The following is a 16,149-nucleotide window of genomic DNA, read 5'->3' as shown; positions in this document are numbered from 1 at the left end:
TTAGTCCAATCCCGCTACATTTGACCATATCGAAGACGTGGCTGACTTACGGTATCTAAACGAATGCAGCCTTACGCATACACTGATTCAACGTTTCGGTTCTGGTCAAGTATGCACATACGCTTCTGGTTCGTACTTACTAACGATCAATCCGATGACTCGTCTGAACATCTACTCGGAGGCGGTAAGTAAACCGAAAGCCATCCAGATATGACCTCCTTCCGCTGTGTTCCCTTAAAAAGAAGCCGGTTCTGCAGTGTTCAATGGGGTTTTAGACTGCTAATTGGTAATGTGATGTTGAAACTATCCCGTCGCCCAGCAATCCTACAGTAATTCTGAAACCAAGTATAGAGGGTATCTTTGATCCTTATCCTAATAAACGCGTGCTAACGGGTGTCTGTTTATCTTTGCTTTTGACGAAACACGACAGGGTCAGTTAGTTAGCAACAAGACCCGAACCCGAGTTTTTCAAAGATGATTTTTTAACTTTTTCTGTAAGTTTACTCAGACTGTGATGTACGAACTGGTTATACAGTCGATTATTCTCGTACGATTAGGTCGCTGACCACAATACTAAGACTAAATAATTTATTTAGTCTGGTCTACAGGAACAATAGTAGCCGCGATTAAACCACTTAACTCACCCGTATCCATTTTGTATTCTACATCTGTCCTCTCATCATAATGAACTGTTTACGGCCACTCATGGTCATACTCCTGTCTCTTTTTAGGTGATGGACTTGTTTTCTGGCTGTCAAAACCGACGCGACATGCCTCCGCACATATTTTCCATTGCTCAGTTAGCGCTAGCCCGCCTCAACCGTTCTGCCGCCATCGCTGCAACACATTCGCACGCTGCTTCCAAGGGCGCAGTCAACGGCTATTCGGCCCAAACGGGGACTTCAACCTGCAGCGGGTTTCCAGAGTCCGTGTTCCGTCAAGCCATCTGTTTTTCAGGCAGATCTGGCTCGGGGAAATCGAGAGCCTCGTTGGATCTAATGTCTTATTTGCTCAACCAATCTAATCGGGTTATGGCAGCGAATTTCCAAACAGATGGACAAATTCCGCTTAATTTTACTCGTCCTCGGATAACCGGTGAGTATTTTTTCTCTTTACCTGTTAATTTTTGTGATTCGTATTTGCATATGGATTTCCCGGCCAAAGAGCTACGTGCTCTCCACTCTCATCCTAGTCATCCATCAGTTTTTCGGGACTGAAAACTAAGCACACGTGTCTTTTCTGGCAAGCAACTCTTCAACCACTTCAAGTATGCGATAATCACCAGTCCTCAGCTTTTGCAAGCAACTCTTCAACCAGTATGCGATAATCACCAGTCCTCAGCTTTATTTCGAGGTATGTATTTCCACATATCAGCCCCTTGATTGGCACACTTTGAATAGCATTTCTGTGGATGATGTGATAGCGATAATCCGACTACCTCATACTATGGTGGATGACGTCTTCGTACTTTCTGACGATATGTGACAAGCAGCCAATCACTGAAGTTACACATCACATGACATTACATGAATCGTGCGCTGATGAATTGGAGTTCGGAGTCAGGCATATTAGTTCCTGTTTGCTTTTGTAACCAGAGTTTGTATACAGACGGGAGAACTCCAGTTTTTCTGTCAGACCGAGACATGTATTCGTGCCAACTTGGAATGTATGGACAGCATTTCGTTCAAGGCCTGGTTGGTAGGATTGTCTTGTGTCAAGGAATCAAAATACGATGCCTTCCAGGTGAACCACTGCATGGTTTCGTGATCGTTTTTGGAAGTGTGCATAACCAATGGTCCGGTGACTGTTGATCCGCTCGCCGAGCTTGACTTGCAGACGTTTCGTCACCTTTCGGGGAGACATTTTCAATGCGTTGTTGGGTTGTTACTAAACACCAATGATATTACATCGGTTCATACAGTAACCTCGAAAAGCATGAAGAAGTGAACCGGGTTGCAATCTTTCCTACAGAATGGACCCCCTTTCGGACCTGGGTCCTTCACCTCTGTCAAGAGGTAGTCTGTTTTCAAGGGAATTACACACATAGTCTTTGATAGAAAGCACGGTTCTATACTCCCCCGGGTAACCGCATCTTCGGAAAGGTCTTTACTTTGGTTACGTTTGAGTCGCCCAACTTTAAGCACACCCGGACTTAGATTCAAGGTCGCTCATCGAAGCCAGTGAGTACTTCCATTAAACGAACAGAAAAGGCGGAAGGACGAGCAAGCATTTGGTCCGCTATTGTGTCAAGTCTAGCCTGTATTTTCACAAACCCTATGGTGAACCAATCTCAAATAGAGTGGGTTAGTTACTCTCTTTACTTCTCCCATCCCCGCTCATATTCTGATTGTTATCCTTTGCTCGCTCACGCCCCTCCCCCAACTAGCTGAACGACTACGAGCGCTTTTCTCTTTGTTGGATGCATTCACCAGTTCCCGCATTTTACTCAACACCAACGCCAGTAGAACCATCCGCCTGTTCTCAGTCGAGTTTACTGATATCAAGTCGACCGCGAACAACGCCTCATCTGGAGACTCGCGCTTAGTCATATCCGGCCTAACCACTCGATTGCTATTGTTCGATCGAACACGCGTCACGGAACGTCCCGAAGGCGAGCCCAACTTCCACATTTTCTACTACTTCCTAGCTGGTTTGGATTCCACATCCAGGTCTGTCACAGTTTTGCGCTTTCCATTTCGTTTTGTTCTGTATGTGTGGGAAAAAAAACTGTTAACGGTGGTCAACACTATGTTAGTCGTTGATCCACTTACTTTGGCCGCGTACCCTCTGAGTGCTAGTAGGTCTTATGTGCATAAGCATTCTGAATTATTGATCAGATTTCATAGCATAATTCGGAACTCATTAGGCCCTTCGTTTACTCGTCCGTTTTTCATGTTGCTATTGCAAAGCGACGAAGACAAAAAGAGCAGTGCATGGGGGCTTCATCCTCATTAGTTAGTTTCATCAAACTCTTTTGGTCAACTGGACAGTAGCTCTTTCTTTCACCGGGGGGTCAGTGTTTCAGGAATGAAAGACTACTCAAGTAAAAGTCTTCCACAGCATTTGCCCAGCATATTCCAAAGTCGGTACACAAAAGTGCAGTGTGCCCTGCCTACTGTCGGTTTGCCGAAGCCTGATAATTCAATCGGTGAGTGGGTTGTTTATGATCACGCTAGTTTTCGTGCAACTCCTAAATCCAGTACGAAAGAACCCCATTTTCTGGAATGACATCCGAGTCAACATGAGGATAATGACGATTACCCTGGAAATATTGTCGCTTGTGAACGGACACGAACTCCGTCTAGCCATTGGTGCATATTACCAACCCGATCTTTCTCTGTTCGTGCTCATGAGAAGTGTCAAATTATGACCTCCAAAGTCCTCTGAGCTCCACGCTGCTTGTAAAAGGCTACTTTTTAAAATGGAAGCAGTTTATAAAATATTTGGATTCGCTCATGCTCCCTTATTCATTGGCTCAATCTGTGTGGTTTGTTGCCAGGGGTTGGTATTGATCAACCCTGTAAGAAGAGCGTACACGAAGCTGTCACCACTGTTAAAAAAGTTTCTCAATCGTTTCCAGTCGTCCAAAATGTCTACGAAAGATTGGATTGCCCCAAACCCTTGGTCCAATGGTGCGTGCCACCATGGTCGTGCAATACAGAGCTATAGTGGCCGGGACGCCGTTCCTTAGGGTTCACTCACCCCAGAAGGCGACTTCTGACCACTGTATTGCGACCATTTGTTTCACAAAGCAGTCTACTGGTAAAGTACACTCGCTGCAGTTGGAGTGCGAAGATAGCATCCAACTTTCTCATATGTATAAAAGTAGCTTTTTTCTTCATGTAGCAACGGGATTGGAAAAACACCTGTCCTGGAAAACGCCCATTCTGGTTCCTCACACTGGACCGTGACCGCTGACGTACTGTCAAGTATGGTCGGAAGAATAATAACTCATATCAAGAACCTGGGATGGTCTCAACTATGCCGCCTATCACCAAGTGTCGTGTGTTCTTGGACTAGGCCAGCTTCCCACAGACTGAGCAGAATACCTCAATAAAACTCTCCAAACCGTTACCCTGTAGTTCACACTTTTCAGTCAGATAGCAGACTTATGGCCCTTCTACCTCTACTCCCTCATGTGTCGGACTCTCGAACCGAAAGTTCACTGTAGGCTACCGCAACCAGACCTTCCTTCTAGGTCTGAAAAAAACGAGGAGTATCATTTGACCTCACAGCTCTTTGTTCACTGATTTCTGTCTCCAGCTCTTACAAACATCAGCGAACCATTAGATCCCCATCCAACCCACTCCCACGGAAAGCAATCAAAATACCCTTTCCAACAAGATCTATCCAGACTGATTCGTCAGACAAGAAGTAATGACATTCTTCTCCTTGTGGGTGGTGTGGATGCCCAAATTAGTCAACTGAGTTCCGTAGGATCGCGTCTGGGTGGTTGGTTCGCAATCGGTACTAGGTGCAAAGACAACGAGGAACGAATTGTCCAGTTGTTCCCGATCAGCACCAATTCTCCACACTAAGACTTGAAGGCCACAAAACGAAAACAACTGTGGTTTCATATTAGCCACCCATCTGTCAGTTACTGATAGGGAGGTACAATTTAATAGGCCTTTCATTCTTGGATATCCATTTTGGCACTTTTCGCGGGAATTCTTCCTGATAAGCCGCTCTCCCATATGAACCCGTAGATCGACAGGACGTGCAAATACGTCATCTTTGAAGAACTTCCCCATTCCAAGGTTATCGATCTGAGCTAACCCAAATACTCTTTGTGTTGAACCAACACAATACAAGTACTGCGTACGTGATAAAAGCATGGCCAGATGTAGGAGCTAAACTCGCTTAGTTCAAAGCTCCCTATCCTGCTTCTCCCGTATGACCAACCGATCACTAGCTGTCACCATACGAATCCAGGAGGAAATGGCTGTGACGGCGCATGCATATCCCTAAAACACTGAATAGTGAAGAGTCCGGGTAAAGACAGAACTCTAGTGGATCAGGAGACGGAAAAGGTTCTTGCTCCTGTGCTTCTGTGGTTCTGTGCTTCCCGTTGAGTTGACTGATCAGAGTGTGTCGACTGTCAGCGACACGATAAGTTAAAAAGACTGGCTGGTAACTCATTTGTAAAGTCACCTACTGGGATGATGAGTGGAACACTTTGAGCAGAAATTTGGCTAACCTCCTGCAACAAACCCTTTGGAGAGAGTGGTTAGCTGGCATCCAAATCGTATTTACCTGTCAATGAATGTCTGCACATCGTCACGATTACACAAACGTTTTGCACGGAGCTGGAAATGCTACTCCGGATAAGCCTAGAGCTGCCACGCGCAACAGGTGCGTTTCGCGCCTCACCACCCTCTTGATCTTTAGAATTAATCAATCAATATGCCAACGGTGGGGCGATTGAAATGCATGTTTTTAAGTCGTGTATCCTTCTTCAGGGGAAATAGCATTGTTCCTTTTACAAATGTGGAGCTTCTGGTCGTCTAGCTAAAACATCTTATTGCTGACATTCTGCTGGCGCTGTGAGCGGTTCGATTTTACTCAAGCCACGTCGTAATGTGGTTACTCGTACCACGAGGGTCCGCTGCTCCCAGCCCTAAAGTATAACTATTCCGGTCAACATGGCCCAGTAGTACACAAGCCTGACCGACACGACCAAATAGCAGCTGCATCTTGGAAGATAAGGCAAAGAATTCAATGAAATTTTAACCGAAATCATCCATTATAAGAAAGTAAATGTGAAATAGTCCTTTCAAAACGCAAAAAACAGGTCCTGACGGAGTGTACACAATCTTCTTCAAACAGCCGGAGTCTTGGCATACTTATTGATGGTTATAGGGTGGGAAAAGCACTTCTAGAATGGGCTTCCCGAGGATCACTCCGGTCTTTAAGGAAGGCAGGTGAGCACTGTTCAAATGCGTCACCTATGTGGCTTGTTTGTTGTGGCCTTCAAGATGCTCTGATTAGCTGTGCATCAACGATTCACTCTTGCAGCCGAGATATTTGGCATCCACCAAGAAGAAATGGTCCCGAACTTGGACAGTCAGTCATACGTTTCCTACGAGGACACAGTATGCGCTGCTCGTGACCACAGTATGCTGGTCTCTCGTCTACGAACCCTGCTTGATCTTCGTTCTGATGTACTGGCTTATGACGATTAGGGAGTGATACGGGAGTGAGCATGCCACGGATACCCTATAGGCCAGTTCGAACCGATTTGGGGGGGGGGCGTCAAATCGGATAGACTTCGGGGTCACGACAACCGCACTATGGTCACGGTCTGTAAACGATCCACAAACCGTCACGACCATATCAAGTAATTGGAACAATGTCATGGTGTCATGCTAGCCTGACTTTACAAAGTTATAGAGGTCAACTGTGCGTCGCTATTCTCTTGACATCCCCATGCATTTGGGGGGGTCGTCAAATCGGATAGACTTCGGGGTCACGACAACCGCACTATGGTCACGGTCTGTAAACGATCCACAAACCGTCACGACCATATCAAGTAATTGGAACAATGTCATGGTGTCATGCTAGCCTGACTTTACAAAGTTATAGAGGTCAACTGTGCGTCGCTATTCTCTTGACATCCCCATGCAGTGACGGATAAAAAGTGCCTCCCAATGCAATAATATTACTTACGAGGGCTGCATTATGTATTTGAATTACAGGCGAGAATTGTTCCTCACCGATCTGGATGAACCCAACTTGTTCATGACCAAGCTTCACCGAGTAAGTTCCTATGAGTTTCAACTATTTGGTTCAGCTTATGCATGTGTTTTCAAGAAACCCGATTAAGTAAAGACAACCAAGTGTATTTTGCTAACTTTTCACCATCCTGCTAGAGGATGCTACAACCGTCAAGTGTGTGAGACATGAATTTGGAGGTGTGATTTGTAAAGCTGTAACGTGGCTATCTCGGATGATTATCGCCACTCGGTGGGAATTGAACCTTGGGGCTGGCTACACCCAAGCCGGGGATGAACAAGAGCTATCGGGTTACGGGACGTGTACTCCACCAACTTAGCTACCACAGATGCTCTCCCTTTGTGACACTTCTGCACAGAATTCGCCACACCCTGACGGATTACCACTTGATTTATGACAGTTACATGAGTAATCCCCTTGTGTGTCTTCCATAGCCGGCTAACTAGTGATTTCGCCCAGGAAGTAGACGGGCTCCATTAGAGTTTGAAATGAGAAGACCGAACGCCCATAGCGTGAAAAGAAGATCAGCTCAGCCATTTCCACTCGCTCACGTGAGTCTGGGACTTACACTTCCCGTCCCATAAAACGATCTTCGGCTCTAGTTCCTATTGGTATCCACCACATGAGCTTAACACGATCGGTCTCCTATCATTTAGGCAAAAATTCTTCCACTATTTGCGTTCATATTCGCCTTGTGCACAGGTGTTGTCGCCGGTCGTCTTACGTTACAGAACAACCGTCGACTACCGTGTGATGCGACCACATCCATCTAATGGATGCAAATCGGGATGAAACGGGTTGTGGACTGCTTTTCAGGACAACACATATTCTGCACCTATAATGAAGCTTTTCTTGTATCGTGTGATAAATCGCCATGACGGAAGTGTTGGGATATCTATTGGCATACGACGTCCCATTATGACGACCTTTGTGCTACCATTCTCAAAGTAACGTAGGCACAAAGTTTCATACTCTCACACACATTCATAACTTGCCTATTGTCCTCGCCTACAGTTAGAGTTACCCACAGTGCACTCACTCATCTTTCTAAGTGTTCACTTTCTGGGAATCACTTCCCAGGAGTACTACGAAGGTAACAGCTTAGTATGGATTGGTTCAATCTTCTTTCTCACTCCAAATCCCCACAATCACTGCTCCCTTTGCTCTGATTTCAGACTGAAGACAAGGAGGCCGCACAACACCAGTGGTCTCAGCTATGTACAGATGCTCAGCTTCTTGATTTTGATCTGGAGAAAGAATGGCTGACCGGTGGGATTAGTCGACTTTTGGCGGTAATCTACCATTTGGGATGTGCTGGTTGTGTCGACAACAAACAGTCATGCAACAGCGTATGCGCGAATGACCCAGAGTGTCCACCACACATCCCCGGGTTCCTGAATCTAGAATCGGCACATCGTGCAGCCTACCTATTAGGATGCCCACTGGATTACCTGACTACAGCCGTGTTCGGTATCCCGGAACAGGCTGGTCGCACGGCGATGGATAGTCTTCGGGCTTTTATCCAGGGTCTCTATCAGACCACCGTGGATATCCTCCTCATGCTAATCAACCGGTAAGCTTCTTGATCCCATTCATACTGTGACGTTACCTATCCCAATAGCCCTGTACTGATACCTACTTTTTGAGGCGCTTTGCCCATGTGAGGATTTTGACGGAATCACTTCAATGACTTCATCCATTTGGTACTTGCACTTCAGCATCCGGTGTTCCGTCCTACTAGCAGCGATGCACGTACCTTGTTCCCTATATATTACTCAATCATATTGCTCGAGCTAGAATGCTCAGGACTGGTGCGTGTTGAATCCTCGGCGAAGCTCACCATCCGTATTCGTAATGCACTACTCATAAGGTTGCTGAAACTTCTTCAAATCACAAACGAGATATTCAGCTGGGTTCCAGGCGAGTCTCTCGCAAAACCAAATTTGTGTATTTCGCTAAGTTCACCATCCATTCTTCGCTCAACATGTGACATTAGTTGACATTCCACAAAGTGCACACGTATACTCGCCAGAAATCTTGTCACTGGGTTCGTTTGAAGCACAGAATAAGGCCGCCACCAAACAGTCGTTTGTCGGAACAACAGCGCTCCACATCAGGACGTGTTTTTTGAACAGCGTGCAAAGGGACAGCATTGTTTAGTATGACAAACTTCACGTTTGTACCAAACAGCTTGCCGCCGTCAACTTTGATTTGTGGAGACACATTGAGACATGGTTAGTTGTCTTCCTAACATCAATCGGTTCTGTCAACGGACACCTGGATTACTGGTTCATCTGGAGGTCAGCGTCGCCTTGTCTTTCTGGAAACGGGCTCTCTTCGTATTTCTGGTATTCTGAACCAGATTTTCAAACTCTTAACTCATAATTTCCGGCCTTTTTTCGTGCTCACAATCAGATAACGGGAGTGCGAAAAAAATTTAACCTGATGGTGAGCGCACTTCCAAAATCCGAATCACTAAACAGGAGTGAAATTTAGCTGAAGATCCTGGGAACTTAGAATTCGGAAAGATAACTTGCAGCAGATGTTATCGAGCAGCTTCACCCTGCTGGTGTTTCAACAGCTTGCACTGCTTTATATGTATGGATCGAGGTGCAAAAACTTGACGGATTTCTTTTTTTCTGCTCCAACTAATTGCCTTACTTCTCACCGTAGGTCGTTGAATAAAGGGTTTTTACACCATTGACCAGATTGGTGAGGTTTCGACTTCTTTCCGAAACTTCCTGATCCAAATCTCCTCACGTGTAGTTGCCTGCGGTGCACCCTCGTCATCCCTCTCCTGCAAATTGTGACCACGATGCGATTGCCTTTTGTCTAATGTACCTCACCTGACTGTCAGTAACATGATCCGAAAACTTGTCATACTGGCATCTGTTCATGTTTCGGCAGGTTATGCCACATGTTTGTGTTGTTTGGAGGAAAAGGAATGCCAAGTGATACCCAGAACAGTGACAAGTTGAGGCTTGGTCTTACTTTCGATGTGCAGTGACGTCAGTTCGAAACCAGTCTGTCATGTTGGTGCCACTACGCTCATTAGCAGAAACCTTGTTTCTTCTGTGAATAATTGTGGAGCACATTCAGTTGCTGAAAATCATCATAAACAAGAGATACAGCTGGGTTTCAGATGAGTCTTCCTTCAAAACCAAATTGCTATGCAGATCAGTGTGTAGATCAAATTTCATGCAATTTGTGCCCAAATAGAACATAAGGTTGACGGAAACTCGGGTACTGCGCCTACCTGATGAGCCCCCAAGAAGGGCGAAACCGGTCGTGTGCTGTCGAAAAACTCTCAGCAAGCTTACGAGTAGTGCATTACGTCTATGGCATAGATCTTTTTTACTTGTTCCACTGGTTTCGGTGGTTTAAAAAAGTGAATAACCAGAATGAGGCAGAATGATTCTACAAATATCGAACACAATGAAAAGACAATTGTAGTCAACTGAGATATCAAATCGGATCTTGTAAATAATTGGCGATTGGATGCTAATTGAGCCAGGACTGTCCATTTTTTCGAGAACTCTTACTAGTTGAAGCAGACATTTTTTCGCCCTTTCCAGATTCTTGGGACCTGTGTGCCGTTCTTTATCCTTCGTTAGTCGTATTCGGGTTTCTTGATCACACAAAGAAAATGATGTGCAGCTAGAGTCTCCAAACTTTTCCAGATATGGGTCAGTCTCTCTGGTTGATACGTCCATGAGGATGGGATGAAGACGGCGAATGTACATAGTGAAACCCTTCTCCAGTGACCAATGCCCCATGAGTGATCACTTTGGGCCAGTCTCGTCGCAATCACCTGATAATACTTAAAGAATGTATTCCCCTCTTCCTCACAGCTACAATATTCTCCCTTACGTCTTCCTCACAGCTACAATATTCTCCCTTACATATCTCTTTTTATAAAGTCCAAAGTCAATGGCGCTGCTCACTGTTGTGTATACACCGATAACCACCAGTTGGAGCATAGGTACTTTATGATATTCCTCCAAATTTCTCCAAAAATAGTGCTTTGTGAATTGGACTATCACTGACCTTGTACACTACAACTAGCTTACCGGAGTTCGTTCGGATGGCACAGCCTCGTAAGAGAGTTCGACCGTGCCTGACTTGTGTTAACTGAACGTCATCTCATGTCAACTAGTAAACGTAGCAAGCCACTCAAACTTGTGGAGTGTCCTGCGATTAACCAATATGCTCACCAACTACTGAAATGACCTATCATAGTACTATATTTCCTCATGGCGTGACGCATCACGCCCTGGTATCAGTTAAATGTGATACCCCAAATCCTTTGAGCCAACATTGCATGGTATGCTAGTTCTTGCGAATAGGGAACGGTTTTAATTGATGGGCGCAGGTTTATTCAAAATCACCGTTCAGGATGACTCTTATCGGCAACCATTCAGCGATCTGATTGATGACTTTACTCTTATCGGTCTTCTAGGTTGCCTTCAACCCTCCTCACTTCGTGTATTTACTGAGCTCAGGAAAAGAATATCGTTGCCAATGACTTCTTTAGACGCGACTTTTTTTGGACTTGTACTGAGTTGACCAAATTAAATGTGACTTGTGACCAATGCCTCCCCCGTTGTTTTTGAGCAGATGCCTCTCTTCCGAGTCTTCAGCATCCCACAATCGAACAACTTCGACTCGAGTTTGTGCTCAGTTGGTGATTTGTGATCCGCCAGGCTTACAAGCTCCCTCGCCTAACCCTCGATGTGGTCCCTTAACTTCACCCGCTTTGGGTAGCTATGCCGACTTGTTGATCAATTACGCCAATGAGCGTCTTGCTGCGTTGTCTCACCAGACTGGTGTGGAGCTGTGCAAGTCAATGATGAGGGCGGTAAGGATATCTTTTGCGTCACTCAATTCGACACAGTTCCCATCGCTTGTTGATTATTGTGTTACAGTGACGGTAGCGCTTGAGCACGATCACATTCGCCGGTTCAGGTGTGAGGGACGTTGGTGGCTTAGTAACAACACGGTCGTTCTGGTTAAGAATGCACACTGCTGATTAGCCCTTATGGAAGTGTTACTCTAGTCCAACACTTCCACTCTTTTTGAGGACTAACAAAGAAATAAGGATAGCTATTCAGGGGGGTGATTTTTACCCATTTTCTGTGTAGCATGTCCATACAGCCTCTATAAAATTAGTTCTGAAAGGTATAACAGACAACAGTAGCCTATTGAGAAGCATTCACAACCTGGATGATGAACTAAGCGAACCATCGCCTGCAATGCGTGGCTCTCATTCTCCCACTCTCCCTATCCTTGGTGAACGAAGCTGCTGCAGCTGGAACCACTGCATTTCGTTGCACAGTTTGTTAGCTGAAAAACTCAACTGAGCTTTGAGTTGAGGAGGAAGGCCGTCAGTTGGATACTTGTCTGCTAGCGGTGCGCTTGACCCGTTCTAACCACCTCTAGCTTTAAGGTCACGAACTGCGAAACTTTCTCACATTCCTCCTAGGATGGACTCACAGTTCCTGATGACGCCGAAGCTGAAGACAAACCGATGGATATTGTGGGCACGCTCGACGGCTCCGTAAGTCTTCAAAATCGACGTTATTTGTTACCTTACCTTATCGTTTTTTTTGTAGTACAATCCAGTGTTGGAAACTGGCCTTGATCAAGTCACACAACTTTGATGACTGAATTTAAGAAGCTTCTTACGGCTGTATGCAGTCGTATTCAGTCCTCTCGATTGTGTACCTTGTTTCACTTGAACTACTCAGCAGACGCCCATTCTGTCGCCCATCCAGGAGTGAAAAAAACCGTGAAAAGCAAACGGGATATCAGCATACAGACCGACAGAGTCGACAATCAGAATCAGGGCTCCAGCAATGGATCCTCCCGAACTGGATCTGTTAGCCTAGCCTCTACATTGTCTCATGTAACGGGTTGTTGCCAAGTCTTCAGTTAACAGAATAAAGGTCGTCGTCAAATTATCTGTACAGCTCAGTCGCGTCTGTGAGCACATTAGTCAATTATTGATTTCCTTAGTCCTAAATTCACCTGATCCCAATTGTACAAGTGTACGTTTCCGTAAATTCACTTGCCTTAATGCTTTGGAATACAGTGGATGGACAACAACAACACCGTTAGAATTGCGTGCAATATGGGGTCAAGTAGAACATGAGGTTGACGGAAACTCGGGTACTGCACCTACCCGAGGAGCCCCAAGAAGGGCTAAACCGGTCATGGGATGTTGAAACATGAGGTGGCCTGGTGCAGCACATTCAGTTGAGTACGGACATCACAAACGAAGGATTCGGCTGGGATTCAGCTGCGTCACCCGTCAAAACTAAAGTGTTATGTCGAGGTGGTTTCTGTGGAGTACATTCAGTTGAGGAATATCATAAATGTGAGCACTCGGCTGAGTCTCTCGTGAAAACCGAATTGATATGCAAATGAGTGTATTGCTAGAAGAGGTTTGAAATCCGAGTACAGGATTCCAGTTCTCGGAAAATATGGGATTACAATTACCCAAATCTTAAGAGGGGGAAATCTTACCAATAAAATTTCTGACAATGGGTCAGCTTAATTGTTGACTTGAGGGTTAGTCGGTTACAAGCTTTGTATTAACAAAGTGCGTTCATAAGTTACTATAACTAGATTACATCGGAAAATGCAATGAACTTTGGTCGCCAGCAGGTCATATTGTTGGGACCACCTCGGTTGGTGGTTTCTCTTAACTTTGATGGTGGAACCTCGTCATTGATCCGCTCGGTTCATCTAGAACTGCTCTTCACATGCTCACTAACTTAACGTTCTTGATTTGACTCGTTGCACTCACTCATGGCAAATATCAGCAATATGCAGTAATCATCCAATTTTAGGAAGAAATGTCTACCATGGGTTTCCCCCTAACCAACCTTTAGTCTTATTCACCTAGCTTGATGAATCTGTTGCATCGAGGGTGAAATGCTGGCTCTCTGTCCAATTGTTTTACAAATCACAAAACGCACAATAGCACGATAATTCTTGAAAAAACGACACGAATTGATGAATTTTGGTATGAAGTCACACAGAGTCTTTTAAATACGCTTCATACTGCACTCAACGGAATGCTCGGAAAAAACATTTTCACTGAGCGGCGCGATCAATGACAGTACAGTGTATGGGTCCTCGTCTGTGTGCACGAAATGCTGTTATCAGTGCGTTAGTTTTATTCACACACACACACACTACCTGTTTCAACGCAGTTTTATGCACGGTCGCTTGTCAGCTTTTTATTCTCAGTTCCCCATGAACCTGATGTCCATTAGGAATTGTGTCCAAAAGAAGACTTTTGATTCTGTGACACTTTTCATTTTCGTAGTACACCTAGTTCATTAGTTAACTAGCTAGGTAGCAAGCTAGCTAGTTATGTGAAGCAATCAACCGAACAGGTCAAGATTTTGTCCCCTTCTAAATCTGAGGCATAGTTCGTGCTTCTGAGTGTGCATTTTGTACTTCGATGTGAACCCTGATTCCTGTGCTCGTCACTCAGTTCTCCTTGAAACGAGCAATGAGTTATTGTCCCTAAACCGTGCCATCTGCGATCGCTTATTTTGATGAAAGCGTGTCAAAACAAACGTGAAGCAATGCATCCTAAGCTAGCCGGAACTGATAAACAAAGTCGAAGCCTTTAAGTGTGTCCGAACCTAGTGAAACAAGTAGCTATCGATTGAGACCACACAAATCAAGGTCGTGGGTAATAGCTGAACTTGATTTCCCGCGATGAAATGGATGGGGCAATCCGAATGTCACTTATGGAATGACTCATAAATATCCTAAACTATTGACGCGTGGTTAACGGAACAGAATTCACTCCTGAGGACTTCTATCGAGTTCGGTCTGTCAGCTGTCGGCATTCGGATTTCTGTGATGACAATCTATTTGGAGTTGCTGTCCTCTTGCTAGCGAATGGAGCTGCGATACCGTTCAGCTGATACTCCAGTTGCTTGATTAATCGCCTGAATAGTTTGCACATTCAGACAGCAAGTCAGGCGGCATGACGAACAAAGCAAATCAGCATCGACAACTGGATGACCTTGAAGTCAACCAGACAATACACATGGATTGCGCGAAAAATGCGGGTGTTCGAGCACTACCAGTCAACTCTGTCCTGATGTTGAAAGAAATACAGAACCGGTTCACGTGACCTATAGAAAATTCACCATGTGGGTGCAAGTTAACTCGATAAGGCTTCGTTAACGAGAAAATAGCGTTGAATTGATAGCAAGTTCGTCGTTACCCCACATATTTAGGTTGATCGCAGCCTAGCCGGGGTTCGAGCCAAATTCTCTCATGTAGGACAAAGCATGTTTGTGTTCATCTCACTATTATGTGAAGAGCTGACTACCTTTCGGTTTAATCGTAAACAACATCCTAGGGAGATCAGGGCTACGTCAGACAGTCCTTATTGGAATGAATCTAACTCGATACTCGGGATTACAGCCACAACCGCGCATGTTCGCAACATCATAAATTTTGCTCTTTCAGTGAAGAATGCGTATGTGCTGATTTCCCTATCGAATTATAAATGTAACAAACAAGGCTTTATTCACAGTAGTATTTGACAGGGCGTATGGAACCGTAAACGACTATGCAGAGTGCCGTCGTTTGGCTTGGGTTCATAGGTGAAGTTTGTCCGGCTCTCCCATTCAGAAGGCTATAGGCCATGGCCCATCAACCAATTATCATGTGTTGAATCGATTCCGACTGACTAACTCGCTAGAAAGGCACGGGTTTGCGCCTTTTCGTCATGGTCAGCGTGGGTAATTTGATGCCAGTTCCCGATTGCCTCGGAGATAGTTGCCAGTTTCTGTTGCTGCACCATTTATCCCCATTCTAGACTGTGAGTTTAGTCGATTTGCTGTCACCATTCCCCATTTTCCTTCGCGTGTTTTTGTCCCTCGTCTTTTGCATTTGTTTTTGACTTTTCGACAGCAATGCGCTGCTAACAACCAATCACATGTTCTGCATGTCTTCATCCTCTAGCCAGCTGCAGACAGTCCCTCTAGTCGTGGCATTTTCTGGCTCATTGAAGACGCTGCTCCAACGGACAATGTGAAGGGACTGCTAGAAAAACTGGAAGAACTCTATCAGAAGGAGAGAAATTTGACAAAAAACAGAGGTAAGATCTATCCCTGCGTGCCAGAAACTAATTTTCTGTTCACATCTATTTTGCGATGGCATTTCGAGTTTTTCGTTGAAGAGATTTTGGGGCACTCTACATCACACCACTATAATCCTGATCATCAGAAATGTTTCATGCTTTTCGTGTTCATCGTCAAGCATTCTTGTCCTCTAATGCACTACTCATAAGGTTGCTGAAAACTCCTCGGCAGCCCACGACCGGTTTCGCCCTTCTTGGGGCTCATCACGTACGGGCGCAGTCCCCGAGTTTCCGTCAACCTT

At 45.2% G+C, this 16,149-nt stretch overlaps 1 protein-coding gene across 1 annotated transcript in view; it reads left to right on the top strand.

Annotated features, from left to right (window-relative positions):
• Positions 1–4: 4 nt before the first annotated feature.
• T265_12571 (hypothetical protein) overlaps positions 5–16,149 on the top strand; it is a gene marked incomplete at both ends in the record, with an annotated part of 41,212 nt that continues 25,067 nt past the window's right edge. Inside the window, 8 exons of the mRNA XM_009164395.1 lie at positions 5–184; positions 732–1,095; positions 2,387–2,669; positions 6,696–6,756; positions 7,908–8,305; positions 11,350–11,590; positions 12,215–12,289; positions 15,730–15,865. Coding sequence (XP_009162659.1) covers positions 5–184; positions 732–1,095; positions 2,387–2,669; positions 6,696–6,756; positions 7,908–8,305; positions 11,350–11,590; positions 12,215–12,289; positions 15,730–15,865 — 1,738 coding nt within the window. The remainder of the gene's footprint in view (positions 185–731; positions 1,096–2,386; positions 2,670–6,695; positions 6,757–7,907; positions 8,306–11,349; positions 11,591–12,214; positions 12,290–15,729; positions 15,866–16,149) is intronic.

Source organism: Opisthorchis viverrini (genome assembly GCF_000715545.1).
Source record: "Opisthorchis viverrini unplaced genomic scaffold opera_v5_5, whole genome shotgun sequence".
Taxonomy (NCBI): Eukaryota; Metazoa; Platyhelminthes; class Trematoda; order Opisthorchiida; family Opisthorchiidae; genus Opisthorchis; species Opisthorchis viverrini.
The sequence above is the reverse complement of the archived record's forward strand: the minus strand, read 5'-3'. Positions and strand labels throughout refer to the sequence as shown.